The following is a 19,962-nucleotide window of genomic DNA, read 5'->3' on the forward strand; positions in this document are numbered from 1 at the left end:
CAACTGCAGGCTGGCCTGGTTGCTGTACCCTCCAGTTGGCAGCCTGTCCAAAGGAGGCCTTAGGGATTCAAACTCAATTGTGGATCACACTGCTCTTTGAATCCACTGATAGTAGTATACACAGGCCACAGTTGAAAACATAATGGGTCTCTCTTTATAAAACTTCCCTTGTCCCTCCTAATATACTGTTATGGATAAAATGTTCTTGTGTAAAGTTTAGGAGTTGATGGAAAGAAAGAAAAATTTTAGTGATTGTAATGGGACCCACTAATCTTGTGGTAATAGAAGGGGAAAAACACCAGGTATTCCTGGAGAGGGAACACCTTCAACTCTGAAATAAATAGAGGGACAAGATGCATTCATGAGCTTTTGTTTTTCCAAGCCACCCTGACATCTTTCCTCCCCAAGGAAAATGTCCTTGTGTGTCTCTCAAAGTGTTCCAAGTGTCTTAAAGTTAACTGCGTGCTGGATCTGACTTCCCCAGACATTCCTTTTTCCATTTCACTTAACATTACCAGAGAAGTCTAGAAACAGGAGATGGCACCAGCTCCTGAACCTCCCATGCAAATCACCTGTCAACACCATCAGACATCTTTCCCACCTCCCCTCTTATTCTGTGGGGTGAATGAATGCTACCAGTCTGGTTGCTAGAAAAACCAAGACAAATTAGGCACACTTCCCTCAAGCTATCACTCCAAAAACAAAGAGTAGAGTCTGTTATTCTAACTGAATTGGGAAACCTGAGATCTGACAGCAGGCTGGAGAGCCATATTTGACGCACTGTCAGTCTATGTCCCCTGAACGATATAGGTCCCACCTGCAGAGTCACATCAGTGGGACACCAGGCTCATCATTTATGAACACCTTGCAGGAAGTTCTTTTTGTAACAGGAGGTATGCAATTAGAAAAGTTGATAATAAATGTTTCACTAACACATTTTGTGAAGTGAAGTGATCAGTGACAGGACATTGTTTCTGAAAGGCATTCAGGTCAGTCACAGTCCACTGACCAGATATTTTGGATGACACAATTGTCCAAGATGCCTCTCTGTAGGTCAAGTAGTGACATCTAGGCAATCACTAGTGTATCCTGCTGCACCTGACTTAATTCCACAGGCCAAGTAGAAAGCCCAAGACAAAAACATAAGCCAAAAGCCACATTGCATGTATAAGGTAGATCTGGATGATTTATGCGATGTGTCCAGGAGGTTGGCTCTGAGACCTTGGAGTGGGGGGTCGGAGACACTGCTGAGATAAATTTTGCTTGCAGGTTTGTATCATCCTCCTGCTTAGAGTTCCCTTGATGATATCCTTAATTAAAAGCTACATGAGATAAATTGAACAGTTTTGGTTCAAACACCTGTTGATGGAGTGGCCTATGTAGAGGAACATTTTCTAGAAGCCAAGATGTGGAAACAAAGGGCAGATACTGTTTGGAGGCAGATCTCCTGGGTTCACTCACATTTTTGCACATCATGCAATCAGAGGCACTGACAGCTTTTGCTCTGTGCACTCTTTTCAAGGCTATTTATGTAGCAAACGGACTTAGAAGGTATTTCCTTCTGAAATACTGGCTTTTGAATTTTAAAAATTTTCTTTCAATATTTTAAGTGTACATTTCCACCATTTTCTGAATCACATTAATCTTGCTGAGATGCTTTTTTTGGTATAATGATACAATATTTTTGGTAGGTAATATGGCTTTTTTGTCTGGATGGACTTTACTTTGGTAAGCTCTCATTTTACTGTAACGTGTCTAGACTTGGGTTTCTTCTTATTTATCTTACTTGGTATACACTGTGTTTCCTGTACTTGTGGAATCATGTATTTCATCACTTCTGGAAAATTCTCAACTAAAATTCTCAACTAAATTATCTTCTAATATTTTCTCTGTGTTATTACTTCTGATTACTCTCTATATTTCAGATTAAACTTTTGATACTTTCTCATTCTACTCTATAGTCTATATATTCTACCTTTTTGGGTCATTTTTCAGAAATACGTATGTGTATACATGTACATAAATATATAATATATATAATATTTGCATATATTGCACACATGTAACATATTTACATATGTTACAGCTTATTATTGTACGTTACATACATAATGCATATACATGTACAATCACATATACATAAGTTATAGTTCATTATCTTCAAGTTCATCTAATCTGCTGTTTAATCTATTGACTTAATTTTTAATTAAATAATATTTTAATTAAATGCTATTTGGTTCTTTTAAAAGCTGAGTAATTTTTTCTGAAATTATGTTTGGTATTGCTTGAATATTTCAATGTCATTTTTACATGTTTAAATGTTTCATACATTAACATATATTATACAGTTGATGTCTGTTACTAATAATTTGTCTCTAACAATTTTAGAATTTTAAGTATTTAAAATACGAATCTTGTCTTGTTCTTGCTGTTCGCATTTTTCACTCTTGCTCTTGTTAGCTTACTTCATTTTGTTTATTAGTTTATTTGTATTGTATTAGTGTGTCCCTTTATTTATAATATTTATTTAATTTATATTTATTTATAAATTATTTATATTATAAATTATTTATAATATAAATTATAAATAATTTACAATTTAATTTATTTAAAAATTAATAAATACTAAAACTTATTAAATAAATTGTGAATTTGAGTTGGCAGAACAAACTCTGTGGAATCCTTAGAAGTCTGAATTCATAATAGATTTCTACAGAGAAAGTATATATTGAGGCTTCCACGTCTTGGTGGAAGTTAATATATGAAATCCCTTAAATGTTCTCAGCTTTGGGCTTGCCTGACCTCTGCTCAGATGTAGTGTAATTCAGAATACCAGACCCATGCAAGAGCAGCTCAAAAGCATCAACATTATACCATAATAATGGTATTATTACCCCATGCTACTGCAAGGACCTGTTAGGTTACTTTTCAGATTCCTAGTGCCTGATGACAAATATTTCCCGCTTTCTTTTCACTGGAGGCACAGCTGTTCAGTGGGGTTGTCTAATTCATCGACGTCACTGTGCTTTCATATCGAGCCTACTCTGCCATTCTTTCACAGGCCATTAATCTTAATATTTCTGGATTCTAGTTATTGACAGGTTGTTTTTTCCTGTCTCAGTTTCTATATTAGTGTTGTTACCTTCTAGTTTCATTTGGCTGTTTATTTGGCTTACTTCAGATACAAAAACATACTTAATCCACTGTCAATTCACATAACAAGACTACTTTTCTTGGTAGAGTGCATTTAGGATGGGAAGAGGTTAAAGACCACTAAAACATACAGTGCTTATAGAGTATATCCAGTGTGATTGTGGGAAAAAATATAATTTGCTCAGATACCCTAAAAATGATATGACAGCCACGTTCTATTGTGTTTATTTTATAATTCAAATGATTATAAACTGATATAGATAGATACAATATATGGCATACTATTTTTTTCTTTATCTAGAAAAATAATTGTCATATTAATTTTGAAATCTTTTGTGTATTATTTGTTATTGATATAAAATTAGCATGTTTAATTACATATTATACAAAATCATTTTATTATATTATTACTTTAATATAATCTATATTTTTATTCATAGCCATATTATTAGTCCTGCTCCTTACTAGTTCTATCCCCTATGAACTTATTTAAAATCTCTGTTTCAAATTCTTATGTTTAAAATGGGAACAATATTAGTGTATGTTAGTGTATGTTATATATCTTATAGCATTGTTAAAATTAAGAAGTTAATGCATATATAAATTAACGCATTAGCTTAATTGAGTCATTAATACATAAATTTAGAATACTGATTAACACACATTATGCAATCATGATATGTTAATTTTTTAAAAGAATATTTTGTTTGTGGATATGAGTTGGGTGCCTCTGACAAAAAGATTACAGAACTCTTCCAAAGGTGCTGTACGTACATTTACGTAATTACCTAGAAAATTTTTGAGTAACTCAGCTGGAATAACTTGTAGTAACATAGTAAGGATGGCATATGCTATAGTTATCTTTACATATGAATAACATTATATTAATTGAAATAAGCCAGGCACAGAAAGATAAATACCACAAGTTCACACTCATATGTGAGATTTAAAAAATATTTTGAGCCCCTGAAGTAGAGAGTAGAATTGGGGGTATTAGTGTCTGAGAAGGGGAGAAAAATAGGGAGGATAAAAAGAGGTTGGTTTACAGATACACATGGATAACCTATTTACTTTTCTACAATCTTTATGAAGAGATGAAATATATATGGTTTCTTTATATCTCTCCCATCGCCTCCCGTATTCTTTTTCCTTGGCAAAGTGATGAATAATTAATGTTACAAAGGACATCATTCAGGTAAAATTCACATGTGATAAATGCATCAATTAAGGTCTTGCTGGGAGTTTTATTGCACAGTACAGTGCTGTGGTTAACTGTGTGTGAGCTTAACTGGGCTCCGATTCCAGCATTGTAATTCACCAGGTTTATGGCTGACATGGGCTTCCTTTTCTTTATCCCTACTTTGTAGATCATTATAAAAAAAGTCTTGTAAATTTTTTTAAAGATCAAATTACTACACATAAAATATTTAGGATATTAACTGATATTATTATACAATTATTTTAGCAATTACAACAAATATTACTAGAACTTCTATTACCACAACTAGTATAAGCCTAGTATTATTATCATTACACTTCTCTTAAAGAACATGTATATTTAAACATGTTCTACATAGTTTAGGATTTTTTAGATAAATGGGTTCCTTATAAATACAAACTAGATGGACTGCTTATAAACTACGAGATCTCTAAGATATAAAAGTTGACATGAAAATTCCACAAATGAATATATGTGGTGTTAGTCCTTTTTTAGTATATAGTAACAAAAGATGTAGACACTGATATTATATGTTCTATTCTGTGATGGCTACAGAAAACTTAATTAACATGGGCTTAAGCTCTATTAAAACTTTTCTTTTTTTACATATAAAAATCTATAGGTAACTTCATACCTAATGTTGAAAATACTGAACACTTTTCTTATAAATTGGGACTAAGGCAAGGAGATGCATTGAACATTGTAGTGGAAGTCCTAACCAAAACCTAAGGCAAGAAATAGAAAGATAAAAAAGGAAGAAATAAACCTGCCTCTATTCATGGAGAAGGATATTATATGTAAAAAAACTGGAGAGATGACAAAACATTACTAGAAATAATAAGTGAATTTAGCAAAGTGGCAATATACAAGTCAGTATAGAAAGTTAACAATATAACAATATACTATCAGCAAACAGTTAAAAACTGAATTAAAATTAAATTTACAATAGTACTAATAAAAAAGTACTTAACAAATTTAATAAAGGGCATTATGAAATTCTATACTGAAAATTACCGAACATTAATTAATGAAATATAACTAAATGGAGAGATATACCAAGTGTGTGGATTTGAAGATTCAGTACTGCACAATATCTAAAAAATGATTCTAGCTTGTTTTCTATAGAAATTGACAGACTGATTCTGAAACTCTTATGGAAATGCAAAGGGTAAACACCAAAGCAATATTAAAAAGGTATAACAAAGTTGGACTTTGCACCTGAATTCAAAAGTCAGCATTAAGGTACAACAAATTAGACATGTGATACAGGCTTAAGGACAAATAGTTCACTGAACATAATAAAGACGGAAACAGACCCACACTTTTAGGACCATTTCATTTTTGACAAAGACATCAGAGCAATCCATTGAAGTAAGATGCTATAAACGATTCTGCAACTGGTTGGCTACTTTTTAAAAAATTTTGTGTAGAAACGGGTTTTTGCCATGTTGCCAATGCTTGTCTTGACCTCCTGAGCTCAAGGAATTTTCCCATCTCTGCTTCTCAAAATGGTGGGCATAAGCCCACCACACCTGGCCTGGTGGGCTACATAAAAAAAAAAAAACTACCTTCTACTATACACAAAAACTAATCAGTATCACAGACCTAACCCTAAAAGTTAAAATTTTAAATCTTCTAGAAGACACAGAAGATTGTTTTCTGCAACAAGTAATAATCATAGAAAATTGATGATTTAGGCTTATTTATCATGCATAATATCTAAAAATATATTTTTATCATTAATCTGACATCACAGGCTTTAATTCAGTGAGAAACAACTCAATAAATTTAAAAGCCATATATTTTTATTTTTAAATTTTTTTTAGTGATTCAAATAAAGGTAGTCACCACATCATGTGTAGCAATATAGAAAAAAAATGAAGGGTAATTAATTTAAAAAATGAATTTGCTTCAATTTTACATTAAAAAATTGAAATGCGATTAAGAACATGGGCTCTGGACTTAGCTGAGTAACACTGGTCAAATGACTTAAATTCTCTGTGCTTCACAGTTCTCATCTATAAAGGAGGGATAATAACCAGTTAACATATTTAAAATATTTAAAGTATTTGCCAGAAAATATGGTCTACATAAATGTTTGATTTATATATGTATACACACATTATACATATGGACACACACATGTGTATATATGAGGTTATGAAAGTTAATGTAGTGAAAAGCCCATGGGTTACCATATTGCAAGATCAAAACACAAGTTATTGTAAATGGTAGACAAAAATCAGGCACCTGTGCCTCTGACTCATTACATTATACCTTCCCCACAGATAGACCACTGGCACCAAGCTGTGGGAAACACTGATCAGAGCATTAGGAAAAGAACTTAGTATATAGAAACTCATGTAAAATTAAAGGGACTGGGGTGAAGATATTCTGGAGCAATGTACCCTGTGTTCTCTTAGAAGCCTCTATTCAAAGGCACCAGTCATTGATCAAGTCAATGACCAATCAGGGATTCGAAAAAACAAAACAAACAAAAAAAATGAGTTCTTTTCCTACCTGTGAAGCTGCTTTGCTAGTGTCTTTTGGCTGTTTGCTTCACTGTAAGTGGCAAATTTAAGAATTCACATTTTTCCCAATAACTGAAGACAAGAGAGGATGTATTTTGTGCTTCAACACATGGCTCCAGGGAGTAAGGATATCAAGTGTTGGAAACAAAATCAGTGTAAGGAGAGGAAGGCTTTTCTGACAATTAGAACACTGCTCAAATATAGAGGTTTACCTCGCAGAATATGATTTCATACCAGGGACTCTATTGCATAGAAGTTTGTCCCAGATGTTCTTTTAAGTTCCTTTTAAATTTGAAATTTTATGATAAAGTTCATTCATATTATTTCCTTTAATGTTCAGTGCTGTAATAAGAATGTATCCCCATAAATGATCATGATAATGTTCTGGTGCTCTAATATTGATCGAGTTGGCATACCTCAGCCAAACGTCAAACCCAACCTAAGTGGAAAAGCAAGTCAAATAGAAAGAGTGCACATCCATTTCTGACAGTGGATCTTCCAAAATCAAATGATCTCAGCTCTAAATATTCAGAGGAAAGAAGACAGAACAACTAAATACTAAAAAGTATAACATATCAAACTTCTCATGATTAGGTGTCAGAAATTATCTACCTTTCAAAATGTGCATATAGTTGCTAGAATTAATAACTATTAAGAGAAAGTAAGAACATACCTCAAATATGAAAAAAATAAATGACAGAAAGGTTAAAACATTATAGTAGCATGTTGAAACTTAAAATAGAAAGTTTTTGAATTGTAATAAAAATAATTAGGCCTTCCCCTTTAATGCTAATGTTATTGTTCACACACACACACACACACACACACACACACACACATACACCCCTACCTTTTATTTAAGTATTCAAAGGCAATAATTTGAAGGGATGCACAGTGATTCTCAGCCATGGCTGCACATAAAAGTCACATGAGGAGTTTTAAAAATTCAAATTCATGGGGCCCCATTCCAAATCAATTTAAGTAGCATCTCTACAGCTGGATTTGGAAAACTGCAGTTTAAAATAAGTAAGCTTTATATTTGCCTTCCTTCAAAACCACACACACACACACAATTTTATGAACAATAGTCATTTCTAAGGAATTCATGATTGTTTAGTTCAATTGCCAAGCAGTGCATCACTAAATATGATAGAAAAGAGTTTAAAATCATCCACTGTTGTCCTCAGGGAATTTATATTACACATGTTCTACTCAAGTCTAAAATGTTAGTATTATTTATTGACTTGTGCTCACGGCAAATGTAATGTACATTTTACATAACAAAGTGAGAAATACATCCATGATCTAACATAAATGGTATATTGAAGAACAATTCCTAGTTCTTACTGCAGCTTGACAATACAATCAAAATAGACTTTGCCTGAAGTAAAGAAATGAAGGCCTTCATCTTTTGTGTCAATTTCAAGAATGATCACCTCTCAAACAACCTTGAACAGACTATATTTTAATTTTTCTGGCATTGCTGAATTTGAAAGAATTCAGAGAACACTGGTTCTTTTAAAAAGAAAGATTAAATAGGCTTCTAAAGAAAGTAAATAATTTTTCTTAACAGGAAAAAAGGCAATGTTCCAAACATACTTTTTATGAAAATCACAAATGTCCCAAGATTTTTTCAAGTAAGCCTATTTATCCATAATTCCTCATCTGTTCATTTTTCTTTTTGTGTATGCATTTTTAAAATTCTCTCCTGAGGATTTCTAGAAATGCTGATTAACTTCAAAGCTCGAACTCCAATAAAATAATTATTCAAAATTGGTCACATTGCATAATGAGGTTTACCTTTCAAAATTATATCTTAGTTATGTCATTTGGCTAAAGTCTTTCTTTGTGTACCTTCTGATATTCCTCTTTTCCACCACATCCCCCAGCTCCTGCACCTGACCTCACCTCCAGTTAAGATGTGCAATGGAAATATCATTTATAATCTCCTCTCTATAAAATGAGCTGAAAGTAATGAACAAACATTGTGGGTCTAAAATAGAACTTGTAGGAATATTATTTGTAGTATTAAAAAAAAACCCTTTGTATCAATGCATGGGTCGACAATTCAGCAGATGAATAGGAAAGGCTTCCACAGCAAGATTGCACTTCCACACTGAACACAGGGCACCACATCCAAGACTCATCATATCTGCCTTCTGGTTAATCTTTAACATATCAGGACTACTCAGGGGAGGATTTAAAACTTCAAGCAAGGAGCTTCATGGACCCTACTGATCTTAGAATTTGGAGCTCATCGTTATTGTTCAAATGTGTTTAAATCTGCCCTGTCATAATTTGCAAGTTTATTGACAAAATTTAGTGATCCAAGAGCCGGAAGAAAGATCTTGTGATCTCTTACCTATATTCTATTTTCAACTCTCATAAGCAGATGTTGGGAACATAATAAAATGACATTTACAAGAAGGTACTGGCCTCTGTGGTCTTTGTTCTTGATCTGGTAGCTAAATAGCCTAGGGCAATAATTTCTTATGAGGGTGGAACAAAAAAACACCAACATGTTGAAGTCCATAATTTGAGATTCAAATCAAATAAACTCTTAAAAAAAGATTAGTAAGGATAGTTTCACCTAAATTTTTACTGGGCTAAGAGTTCTACTTAGTTTTCCTTGTTTTATACAGCTCAGTCTCATCGTTGTCAATGCAAAAGTTTAAGATTAGGATGGATGGTTCAAAGTGGAAGAGTCAGTAAGTTAAACTAGAATTAACAGAAATAAAAATGATGATTTAGGGTTATTAAAGACCCATATTCACTTGAAGCATGCTTTTTGTAATATCTATGTAAAAAAGCATTTGTTAAAAGTGACATTTATGTAAATCAATATTAAAATAATAATTCAAATATGGATTATCTATAAGATTGGTTGTGTTGATACTACTAATAAAATTAGATGATTTATAAGCCAAGGTATCACAGTGTGCCTCATGCCCAAGGAGAACAATGAGGAAACCCCATAAAATTGAAGATATACCTGAATTAATCTATGTATAATACGTGCTTTTAGTCTTGAATGAGAATATGAGGGCTATTTCTTATATGCTAAGTAACTCTAACATCATCAATCAAGTCTCATCAAGTAGAATTCCACTTACAATTGTAACCTGGTATCCTATGAAACTAAATTGGGAAAGGAAGGATCACCTTCTAGAAGCAACCTCAAAAGAGTCCCAGAAATGTCAGCAGAAGCCAGTAGACTTCTGTTAGCACTCTCTGGGGATGATGACACCCTAGGCACAAACATATCTGTACTTCTGGCACATATTTCCAATGTTGAGAAAGACATGCTTCTACTTAGGTGGATGCCAGTAAAACTTTCCAATCTCTCTACCACTGACTCAATTTGTTCAATCATCTACACTCACCAGATAAAATTAGGATTAAAATTTACTTCCTCTGTAGTTCTTCCTATCAGTTGGAATATTACAATCTGTATCCTTCATTATAAGTCAATAAATCAGCAAAATGATTTGTACATCATTTCCATGTGGAATTTTATAATATGAGATAGATTCACTCTCCCTTGTACTAGCAACAGGAATTCACTAAACTTGAAAGCCAAGGCCCTACCTATACCATGTTAAATTCACCAAGATCAAGACCATGTTGAAAGGACCCCTGACACCCTCCTCTCCTAGCAATAACTCTGCTTCTACATACATCTATAAAAGTTTAGCGGGTAGACATATGACAGACAGCTTCACTAAGGATACACAGTACTTGGTACCTAGTATGTACTATGTATGCATTTAGTGACTGAATTAATTAAGAGCACTGTAGTGCACTTGCCCAGATTTGTAACTGTAAAAGGCAAGTGGAAGTTTTGGGGAAATATTTGCTCAGACAAATTATGATTCATAAGCAGGTATCCACAAAACCAAAGCATATAAAAGGTAAAAAAAATTCTGGAAATAACTTTGCAGTAAGCACAATCAGATATGAGCTGAGGAAAGGTTATTTATAGATTTCATGTATACTGTTTAATAAGAATATTTAAATTGTTGCTTAAAAATGTATTAATATGTTTTTGTTTTTGTTTTTTGTTTTTTAAGACAGAGTTTTGCTCTTATTGCCCAGGCTGGAGTACAATGGCAGAATCTCAGCTCACTGCAACCTCCGCCTCCCCGGTTCAAGTCATTCTTCTGCCTCAGCCTCCCTAGTAGCTGGGATTACAGATGCCCACCACCATGCCTGATGCATTTTTGTATTTTTAGTAGAAACAGGGTTTCACCATGTTGGCCAGGCTGGTCTCAAACTCCTGACTCAGGTAATCTGCCCACCTTGGCCTCACAAGTGCTGGGATTACAGGCGTGAGCCACTGCACTTGGCTTAATAGTTTAATTATAGGGAAAGCTCCTTCTAGGGACACTGCATAATATGCTACACTACCTTTCTAAAATATATATATTTTTTAAATCTAAATTTTTAAATGTATCCAGTCCCTAGGGTTTCAGATAAAAGACAGTGAGCCTGAACTCCTTCCTTTCTGTTACATAAGCTAAGGAAATTTATCAATGTCTTATTTAGGCAAAGTTTGTAAAAATCCCAAAATATTTTAACAATATGGGACACTTAATTGGGAGGAACAACAATGTAGAAGAGAGAGCAAAGGCATTGAATCAAAGGTTATATCAAATCCTGGCTTCAATGTCAACTAAATGTGTGAAACTTGTCAAATTGCCTTCCTGATCCTGGTTTTTTCATTTGGTAAAGAGATTTTTGGTGGCTTAAATGAGATAATATAGGAGATAAAATATGAGATTAAAAAAGTAATTCTAATGACAGATTGTAGCACATTTATTGTTGTTAAAATAATATTGATCACTAAAGCTATTGTACAGCATGCTAACATTTCTGACCTCTTTCATAGTAGCAACAAAGGAAAGGTTGGCTTTGATATCTGAGGGTTCATAGCTTTAGTATTTCAAACCTTAAAAATTCTGATATAGAAAAAACAAATACACATTGAATCATATTCCAAACCAGTGAGATTATTCATTTATTTTATAAGTTAAATGAATAATTTGAATTATCACATTGGATAAACAATGGTTTTAATCATTTACTAATAAGTATGCATCACTTATTTCAAACTAAACAACTGTAGGTGTCTTTACCTGAAAAGAGTAGGTATGACCATCTGAACCACACACAGGGCTGGGATAGACCACTGGGCACTGCTTGCAGGTGGATAATATGGGACCCCTCCACTGCCTATGGTCTACTCCTGCTTCTTTCATCCTGTTAAAAAAATAAAGCAAGCATATTGAGCATATTTATTTTAAAATATACATTTATATTAGTTCATTCCTCTCCTACACTGCCATTCCAACTCCTGAAGATACATTAGAATCAACAAACTATTCTCATTTTTAATTTATTATTTATGCCATATTTTTCATCATAATCTTTTGATTTATATCTTAAGGCTTGCCTCTGGTGAAAAAGAATATGTTCCTTAAATATATTCTGCTAGTCACATATAAATGATAGCTGTATTTCTTCACGTGAACCCTTTTGTTAGCCTCATAAACAGAAGCAACACTTGCTTAGCAATAAAGGACTCACACATCTGGCACCTTCTTAAAAGCCGTCCTCATGTTCCATTAGGAACCATATAAAAAAGATGACATCTAAATTCCCTGAGTGCCTAAAAGTAAGAGTGGCTTACTTTTAGAGAAAACAGAAATAAAGAATTACAATTTTCCAGGATTTACCAGTATTTAAAAAGCCAAATTGCTAGGTTTACTGATAGCAAATCTCCTTTTGTTGTGTAAAAGTGTTTTAAAGTAGATCCATGCAGCTTTGATATAGAATAACTGGAAAAAAATCCATTCTCTTCTGCTACCTACACTTACAATTGTTTGTTTCCCCACTTTGGTTAAATTGCTTAATTCCTTTGCCTATCTGTGTGAACAATTTACACAGAGTCAGGAAAATGGCTCGAAAGTTAGAAAAAAAATTAACTGAGAATTCATATAAAAACATTTAATATTTAAAAGTCCTGTAGTAAATCAATATTCATTTATTACAACTGCTTATGGAGAGAGTAGTTTCATGCCTATGTCAGGATGAGAATAGATATTTTACCAGAAACATTTTTTTCCTTTTTGCTTTTTTTTTTTTTTTCATGAATATGTCAAACCTACAAAATAGTGGTCCCAAAAGACTATCAAGACATGTTTTACGGACTTTCATTATAAGGAAAGAAGTTTGAACTATGTGTTTCAAATTTTGCCAGTTTGGATGGGCATTACACATTGATTATTTCTCTAGATTTTCATGAAGCCTATCACAGTTCCAAATATGTTCTCTTTATTTCAGTTTTGTACATTCTGCCAAAAGACCACATTAAAACCTTGCTTTGCTACAAAGTACATCTTATAATAGATAGAATGGGAAAAAGTAAACATGCAAATTTTTCCTGAAAAAGAGTTGGCACGAGATCCTAGTGAGGAATAAAACAATGATTGAAAAACGTGGACTATTCTGTAACACTTCAAGATTTATAAATTACAAAAATGTAGCAGAAACAAATTTAAAAAAAATTTAAACATTCTACTCGCACTGAACTTTCACTGTGTGTAATCAAACAAGACATGAAATTATGCAAAATTATTTGACTTCAGATACATTAGGAGAAAGTATAAGCAAGTTTGGGCTTCTAATCAGTGAAAAGTATTTTATTAGAGCAAAAGAGGATTGTAGTAAAAAAAAATAGGATGTGTATGTCCTTTATGCTTAGGTTTATATCTCATCTCCGTATCTCTTTTTTACTTCATCTCATTCTCCTTTCCTAACACATATAATTTAAAAAATCCTAATGATATCTGGAAACTAAATGTTGTATTAATAAATTTCTTTTATAAATATAACATTTATGACTTGGAAAATCTTTCAATTTTAATTTAAAGAGTAAATATAACTAGAAGTAAATTTTTAAAAAGTTTGAAGATTTGGCTGGGCACATTGGCTCACGCCTGTAATCCCAGTGCTGTGGGAGGCCGAGACAGGCGGATCACCTGAGGTTGGGAGTTTGAGACCAGCCTGACCAACATGGAGAAACCCTGTCTCTATTAAAAATACAAAATTAGCCAGGCATGGTGGCGCATGCCCATAATCCCCGCTACTCAGGAGGCTAAGGCAGGAGAATAGCTTGAACCCAGGAGGCGGTGGTTGCCATGAGTCTAGATCACACCACTGCACTCCAGCCTGAGCGAAACTCCGTCTCAAAAAATACAATAAAATAAAATTGAAGATTTATTAGAAATTTGTGAAATTGAAATGAGCTCTTAAAACGTAAAATTGTAATGTACTTGTAAAATAAATTTTGAAGTAAAACAAGATTAGTTGTTCTTATTCCTTCCAGTTTTAACCATACAGAACACTAAATAAACATGTTCATATTCTTTTTTTAAATTATTATTATACTTTAAGTTTTAGGAGTGTATCAATAAAAATGGTACTTTTTATTTAGTTTTGATGCTGGTCAGGATTTGCTGGAGTGAAATATAATCACCAACAATACACAAATGCATTTCTTAGTCTTATTATAGGAATACAAAAGTACTTCTACAAATTTATAGAAGTCCAAATCTATGTGATATCACCTGTCCACCCATATGTAATATCACTATTCATCATGGAAGAGACTTGCATTTCCAGACTCCTTTTATAAAAATGTATCCTAGATGATGAGTTGACAGGTGCAGCAAACCACCATGGCAGGTGTATGTGTATACCTCTGTAACAAACCTGCACATTCTGCACATGTATCCCAGGACTTAAAATAATTTAAAAAAATGTTTCCTATGATTCATAATGTGTTTGGTTTGGCATCAGAGATTGTTCTCAGAATTAGCGTTCTTCTTAGTCTATTTAAATTTTTGTTTTGTTCTTAGAAAAATTAGCCAAGTAGATGAAGATGTAACATTAAAAACTTCACACTTAATTTCATACCTATGTATGATATATAATGTGTAAACATATATAAATTATATATACACGGAAATCATCTGTTGTTGGTTGGTTTTTAATTATATTTTGAAGGCCCCATTTAAGAGAGAGTAACGTGTTTCTAAGAGAGAAGTGAAGTCACGTAGTCATTGTATAGGTGAAGATGAGCAAAGCAACATGATTAGGGAAAGGTGTATTTGGCTCAGGCTATGAGAATGGTTGCCTGGCAACTGTGGCAAGAGGAATGCCCCAGGTAAGAAACTAGATCTGGGAAGAGCACAACTAGGCACATTATTCTGAAATTCTAGGTGCAGAAAAGATTAACCTTTGAGCACACATCTAATTTTTGATACACCAAAGGTCATTTGCAGTTAGTTATTTTAAATTATTAACATATAGGGTGATACAACTTGCTTCCATTAATGAAGTAAAAAACCTAAGCTGGCTGAAAAACTCTGAACATTTTCAGAAATTGGTCTTCCAACAGTAGCTCCACTGGAATAAATGTATGACTTTCAGAGAATTATTTTTTCAAAAAAATATTCAATTCTAAAAATCTGAGTTAAAAATGTATTTAGTTTATAACTGCATCCTATACAGGGTCACACCCTGTATGAAATGAAGCAAATTGAATAACATACAATAAACTCAAGTTTTCTTTTTTTTTCTCAGAATCATTCGTTTTAAAGATTCCAGATTCAAGGCCCTAAGATAGTTTCATATAATTATAAATATTACTATGTTTTTAAGAGCTGGAAAATTAAACTAATAATTAAAGAGGAATTCATACTATTGCTAGCATTCTTTTAGGTGACTCACTTCTAGGCAATTGAATCATATTATCTTCTTACCACCTGAACTATTATCTTGTATTCATGATTTAACTTTCACTCTAGTCTTCAGTATGTCTCTAGCATCAATCTCATATGAAAGCTCAACAGTCTCATTTTCCTAATAACTATAATGTTAATTGCTGCTACATTCATTTACTCATTTATGTTCTACTTAGTTTTCTGTTTAAGTTAATCATGTTGTTCATTTTAACAAAATAATTTGAACAAAACTTCCATGTTTCAGGATTTACACTGATTTCTTTTTTTTTTCTTTTTTTTTAAGATTTTTTTTATTATTATTATAATTATACTTTAGGTTTTATGGTACATGGGCGCAATGTGCAGGTAAGTTACATATGTATACATGTGCCATGCTGGTGCGCTGCACCCACTAACTCGTCATCTAGCATTAGGTATATCTCCCAATGCTATCCCTCCCCCCTCCCCCCACCCCACAACAGTCCCCGAAGTGTGATATTCCCCTTCCTGTGTCCATGTGTTCCATTGTTCAATTCCCACCTATGAGTGAGAACATGCGGTGTTTGGTTTTTTGTTCTTGCGATAGTTTACTGAGAATGATGATTTCCAATTTCATCCATGTCCCTACAAAGGACACGAACTCATCATTTTTTATGGCTGCATAGTATTCCATGGTGTATATGTGCCACATTTTCTTAATCCAGTCTATCATTGGTGGACATTTGGGTTGGTTCCAAGTCTTTGCTATTGTGAATAATGCCGCAATAAACATACGTGTGCATGTGTCTTTATAGCAGCATGATTTATAGTCCTTTGGGTATATACCCAGTAATGGGATGGCTGGGTCGAATGGAATTTCTAGTTCTAGATCCCTGAGGAATCGCCACACTGACTTCCACAAGGGTTGAACTAGTTTACAGTCCCACCAACAGTGTAAAAGTGTTCCTATTTCTCCACATCCTCTCCAGCACCTGTTGTTTCCTGACTTTTTAATGATTGCCATTCTAACTGGTGTGAGATGGTATCTCATTGTGGTTTTGATTTGCATTTCTCTGATGGCCAGTGATGGTGAGCATGTTTTCATGTGTTTTTTGGCTGCATAAATGTCTTCTTTTGAGAAGTGTCTGTTCAGGGTAAATGATGTTACCAAAATGGTTAGCAAAAAAACAAAAACCACAAAAAACCCTCTCATTCTAACTTGACTTGAATTTAACATATGCCCATTTCATTAATCAGCCTTGGCAAGCCAGCCACCTCCCTCGGTCTTAATTTCTTCACTTGTGCAATGACAGGTTTCATTATTATGGATCATTTGATCTTGAGTAATCCCTGAGTCTATAAATCTTTAATAAAATTACTTATATGAAGACGCTTAGCAAAAGTTAGAAGCATAGATAGTGCATATTGGCCACATGTTATGATTTTAGGATTTGATTTAGTGTTAACAAGTGAAGCAAGTATATCATTATGGGGTGAAGGATGAGGTTGGATGTTAAAAGAGAGAGCTAGAAATGCTGAAGTTGCAAGGCTGGGCTGTCTCAAGTAGCAAATGAAAGACATGGAGGGAGCCCGTTCATATGATAGCCAATGAATGAAAGGAAATAAAATGTGGCATGGTTGTGTTAAAAGAGGCATAATTTCCATGAAAGCTATCTACAAATAAAATAATATTTGCATTACAATGTCAAGAAACAAGAAATCATAAAAATAAATGGTATAACACATTGACTCTCTAAATAAACATTTTTCTTAAACCTTGTAGTTCTTGAATCTGGTACCATATAGTAGAAAGTCTCAGTTCTTAAGGCCCTAAATATGCAAGCAGAATAAAATGCCAATTTATGCATTATATATTTACTTTAGGAGAGATATGGTTTGGCTTTGTGTCCCCACCCAAATCTCATCTTAAATTGTAATCCCCACGTGTCGAGGGAGGGATGTGGTTGGATTATGAAGTAAAAAACCTAAGCTGGCTGAAAAACTCTGAACATTTTCAGAAATTGGTCTTCTAACAGCAGCTCCACTGGAATAAATGTATGACTTTCAGAGAATTATTTTTTCAAAAAAATATTCAATTCTAAAAATCTGAGTTAAAATTTATTTAGTTTATAACTGCATCCTATACAGGGTCACTATCACTCACTTGTGATAGTGAGTGATTTCTCATGAAATCTCATGGTTTTACACGTGTTTGGAAGTTCCTCCTTTACTTTTCTATTTCCTGCTGCTTCGTGAAGGAAGTGCCTTGCTTCCCCTTTCCCCATGACTGTTAAATTTCCTGAGGCCTCCCTAGCCATGTGAGACTGTGAGTCAATTAAAACTCTTTCCTTTACAAATTACCCAGTCTCAGGCATTTCTTTATATCAGTGTGAAAACTAACAAATACATACCAATGTTAATTTAATTATTAACAGAAGGATTTGATTATAACCTCATAAAACAACATTCAAGTGAGAAGAGATATTCTGTTTAATATCTCAACTGATGGTAACTTGATATATTTCTTCTGCACTCAATACACCTACTATTTCATGTCCCAAATCATTTGCTTTTTAAAATTCTGCCAGAGTTGTGGTAGGATTCTTTCTTCAGATACGACTGCCAAGTCATGATTTCCTCCCTATTGGTCATAACTTTTCAGGAAAGAAGGCTACTTTTATTGCATTTTGCCATGGGTCTTAGCAAAGGACAGCTGCTATTAGCTGACTGCAGCAAATTATCTTTCAGTGTGAGAAAATTATATAAAAGCTGGAAACGCCTACATGGAACTTATTAAATCTACAATGAACACTATTTACTTTAAATGATTTCTATATTGTATGTCAGGAATTTGAGCATTAAAGGAAAATATCATAAGAAATAAATTTTAAGTAAGGTATATACTCTATGAATGCAAAAAAGTATTCTGTCAGCCTACTATCCAAGTACTAACCAGGCCCAGCCCTGCTTACCTTCCTAGATCAGAAGAGGTCAGATAGGTTCAGGGCGGTATAGGATTAGGCTGTAGACTAAAATACTTTATAAAACAAAATATTATTAACAATGTTGCTATAAAAAATGGATGTTATATAAGAAATCATTTGACATAGCTTATTCTGCAATATGAGTAACAACCTGATTTGCTCTGTATATTTTTGAAGGACAGAAATTCACAAAAGAAAACAATTTTTAAACATATTTTAAAATACAGTGGGAGAAGTAATTAATGAAAAATACCTTTGAAAATTATTCCTAAGATAAATTAACTACAATCTGATATAGTTTGCATGTTTTTTCCCTCAAAATGTCATGTTGGACTTTGATTCCCATTGTTGGAGGTGGGGCCTGGGGGAAGGTGTTTGGGTCATAGGGGTGGATTCCTCATGAGTGATTTGGTGCCATCCTCATGGTAATGAATAAGTCCTTGCTGTATTAGTTCTGGTGAGATCTGATTATTTAAAGAGCCTGGCCTCTCTGTCTTGATTTCTCTCTGCACCATGTGATCTCTGCACACCCCAGATCCCCTTCAAATTCTGCTATGAGTGGAAGCACTCTGGGGCTCTCACCAGAAGCAGATGCCGGCACCTTGATTCTTGTACAGCTTAAAGAACCATTAGACAAATAAACTTCTTTCCTTTATAATTAAGCCAGTCTCAGGTATTCCTTTATAGCAACACAAATGAAGACACAATCTAAAGAATAATTGTAATGATAAGTTTTCAATATGAACTGTGCTTATGAGACCAACAAGTATGATTTAGAAAAGTTACCAAGAAATCAAAGCAATCAGTGATTTAAAGTATATGCTTTACAGAGCATTTAAATTAAACATCAGGATTTAGAGTTTAAAGAGAAGTGGATAATTTATAATGAGCACCAATTTCTTTGAACAGATCCAGTTATTATCATACCTGAATAATATATGCTGTCAAGTAAATGATTTTTTAAGTGGTGAGCATATTCATAATTATTGAAGGCATCAATAAACTCTTTCAAAATTTCAACAGGCATCATGACAAATGACATGACTGCATATTTCCAATCTCCTTTTCAATCTGACCCTCAACAGATTGAATGAGTAAAATAGCTTTGAAATGTATAAAATGTAGATTATGTCAAATTCAGATTGTAGTGATCCAGGTCCATACTCTTTCCACATACTTAATTCCACACTATTTCAATTACTAAAGACCTCTTCATTTAAAAAGGTATATTCAACTGCAAATGATCTTCATTGTATAAGATATAAAGAGTCATTACCAGGAATTACAATGGGCAAGAAATCTTTATAAAC

At 33.5% G+C, this 19,962-nt stretch overlaps 1 protein-coding gene across 4 annotated transcripts in view; it reads right to left on the reverse strand.

Annotated features, from left to right (window-relative positions):
• SPOCK3 (SPARC (osteonectin), cwcv and kazal like domains proteoglycan 3) overlaps nucleotides 1-19,962 on the reverse strand; it is a 499,153-nt gene that overhangs the window by 155,660 nt on the left and 323,531 nt on the right. For all 4 annotated transcript variants that reach the window (XM_054486169.2, XM_063664262.1, XM_054486170.2 and 1 more), the window contains one exon: nucleotides 12,039-12,162. In XM_054486169.2, the coding sequence (XP_054342144.1) occupies nucleotides 12,039-12,162 (124 nt within the window). The remainder of the gene's footprint in view (nucleotides 1-12,038; nucleotides 12,163-19,962) is intronic.

The sequence above is a fragment of the Pongo pygmaeus genome, chromosome 3 (genome assembly GCF_028885625.2).
Source record: "Pongo pygmaeus isolate AG05252 chromosome 3, NHGRI_mPonPyg2-v2.0_pri, whole genome shotgun sequence".
Classification (NCBI taxonomy): Eukaryota; Metazoa; Chordata; class Mammalia; order Primates; family Hominidae; genus Pongo; species Pongo pygmaeus.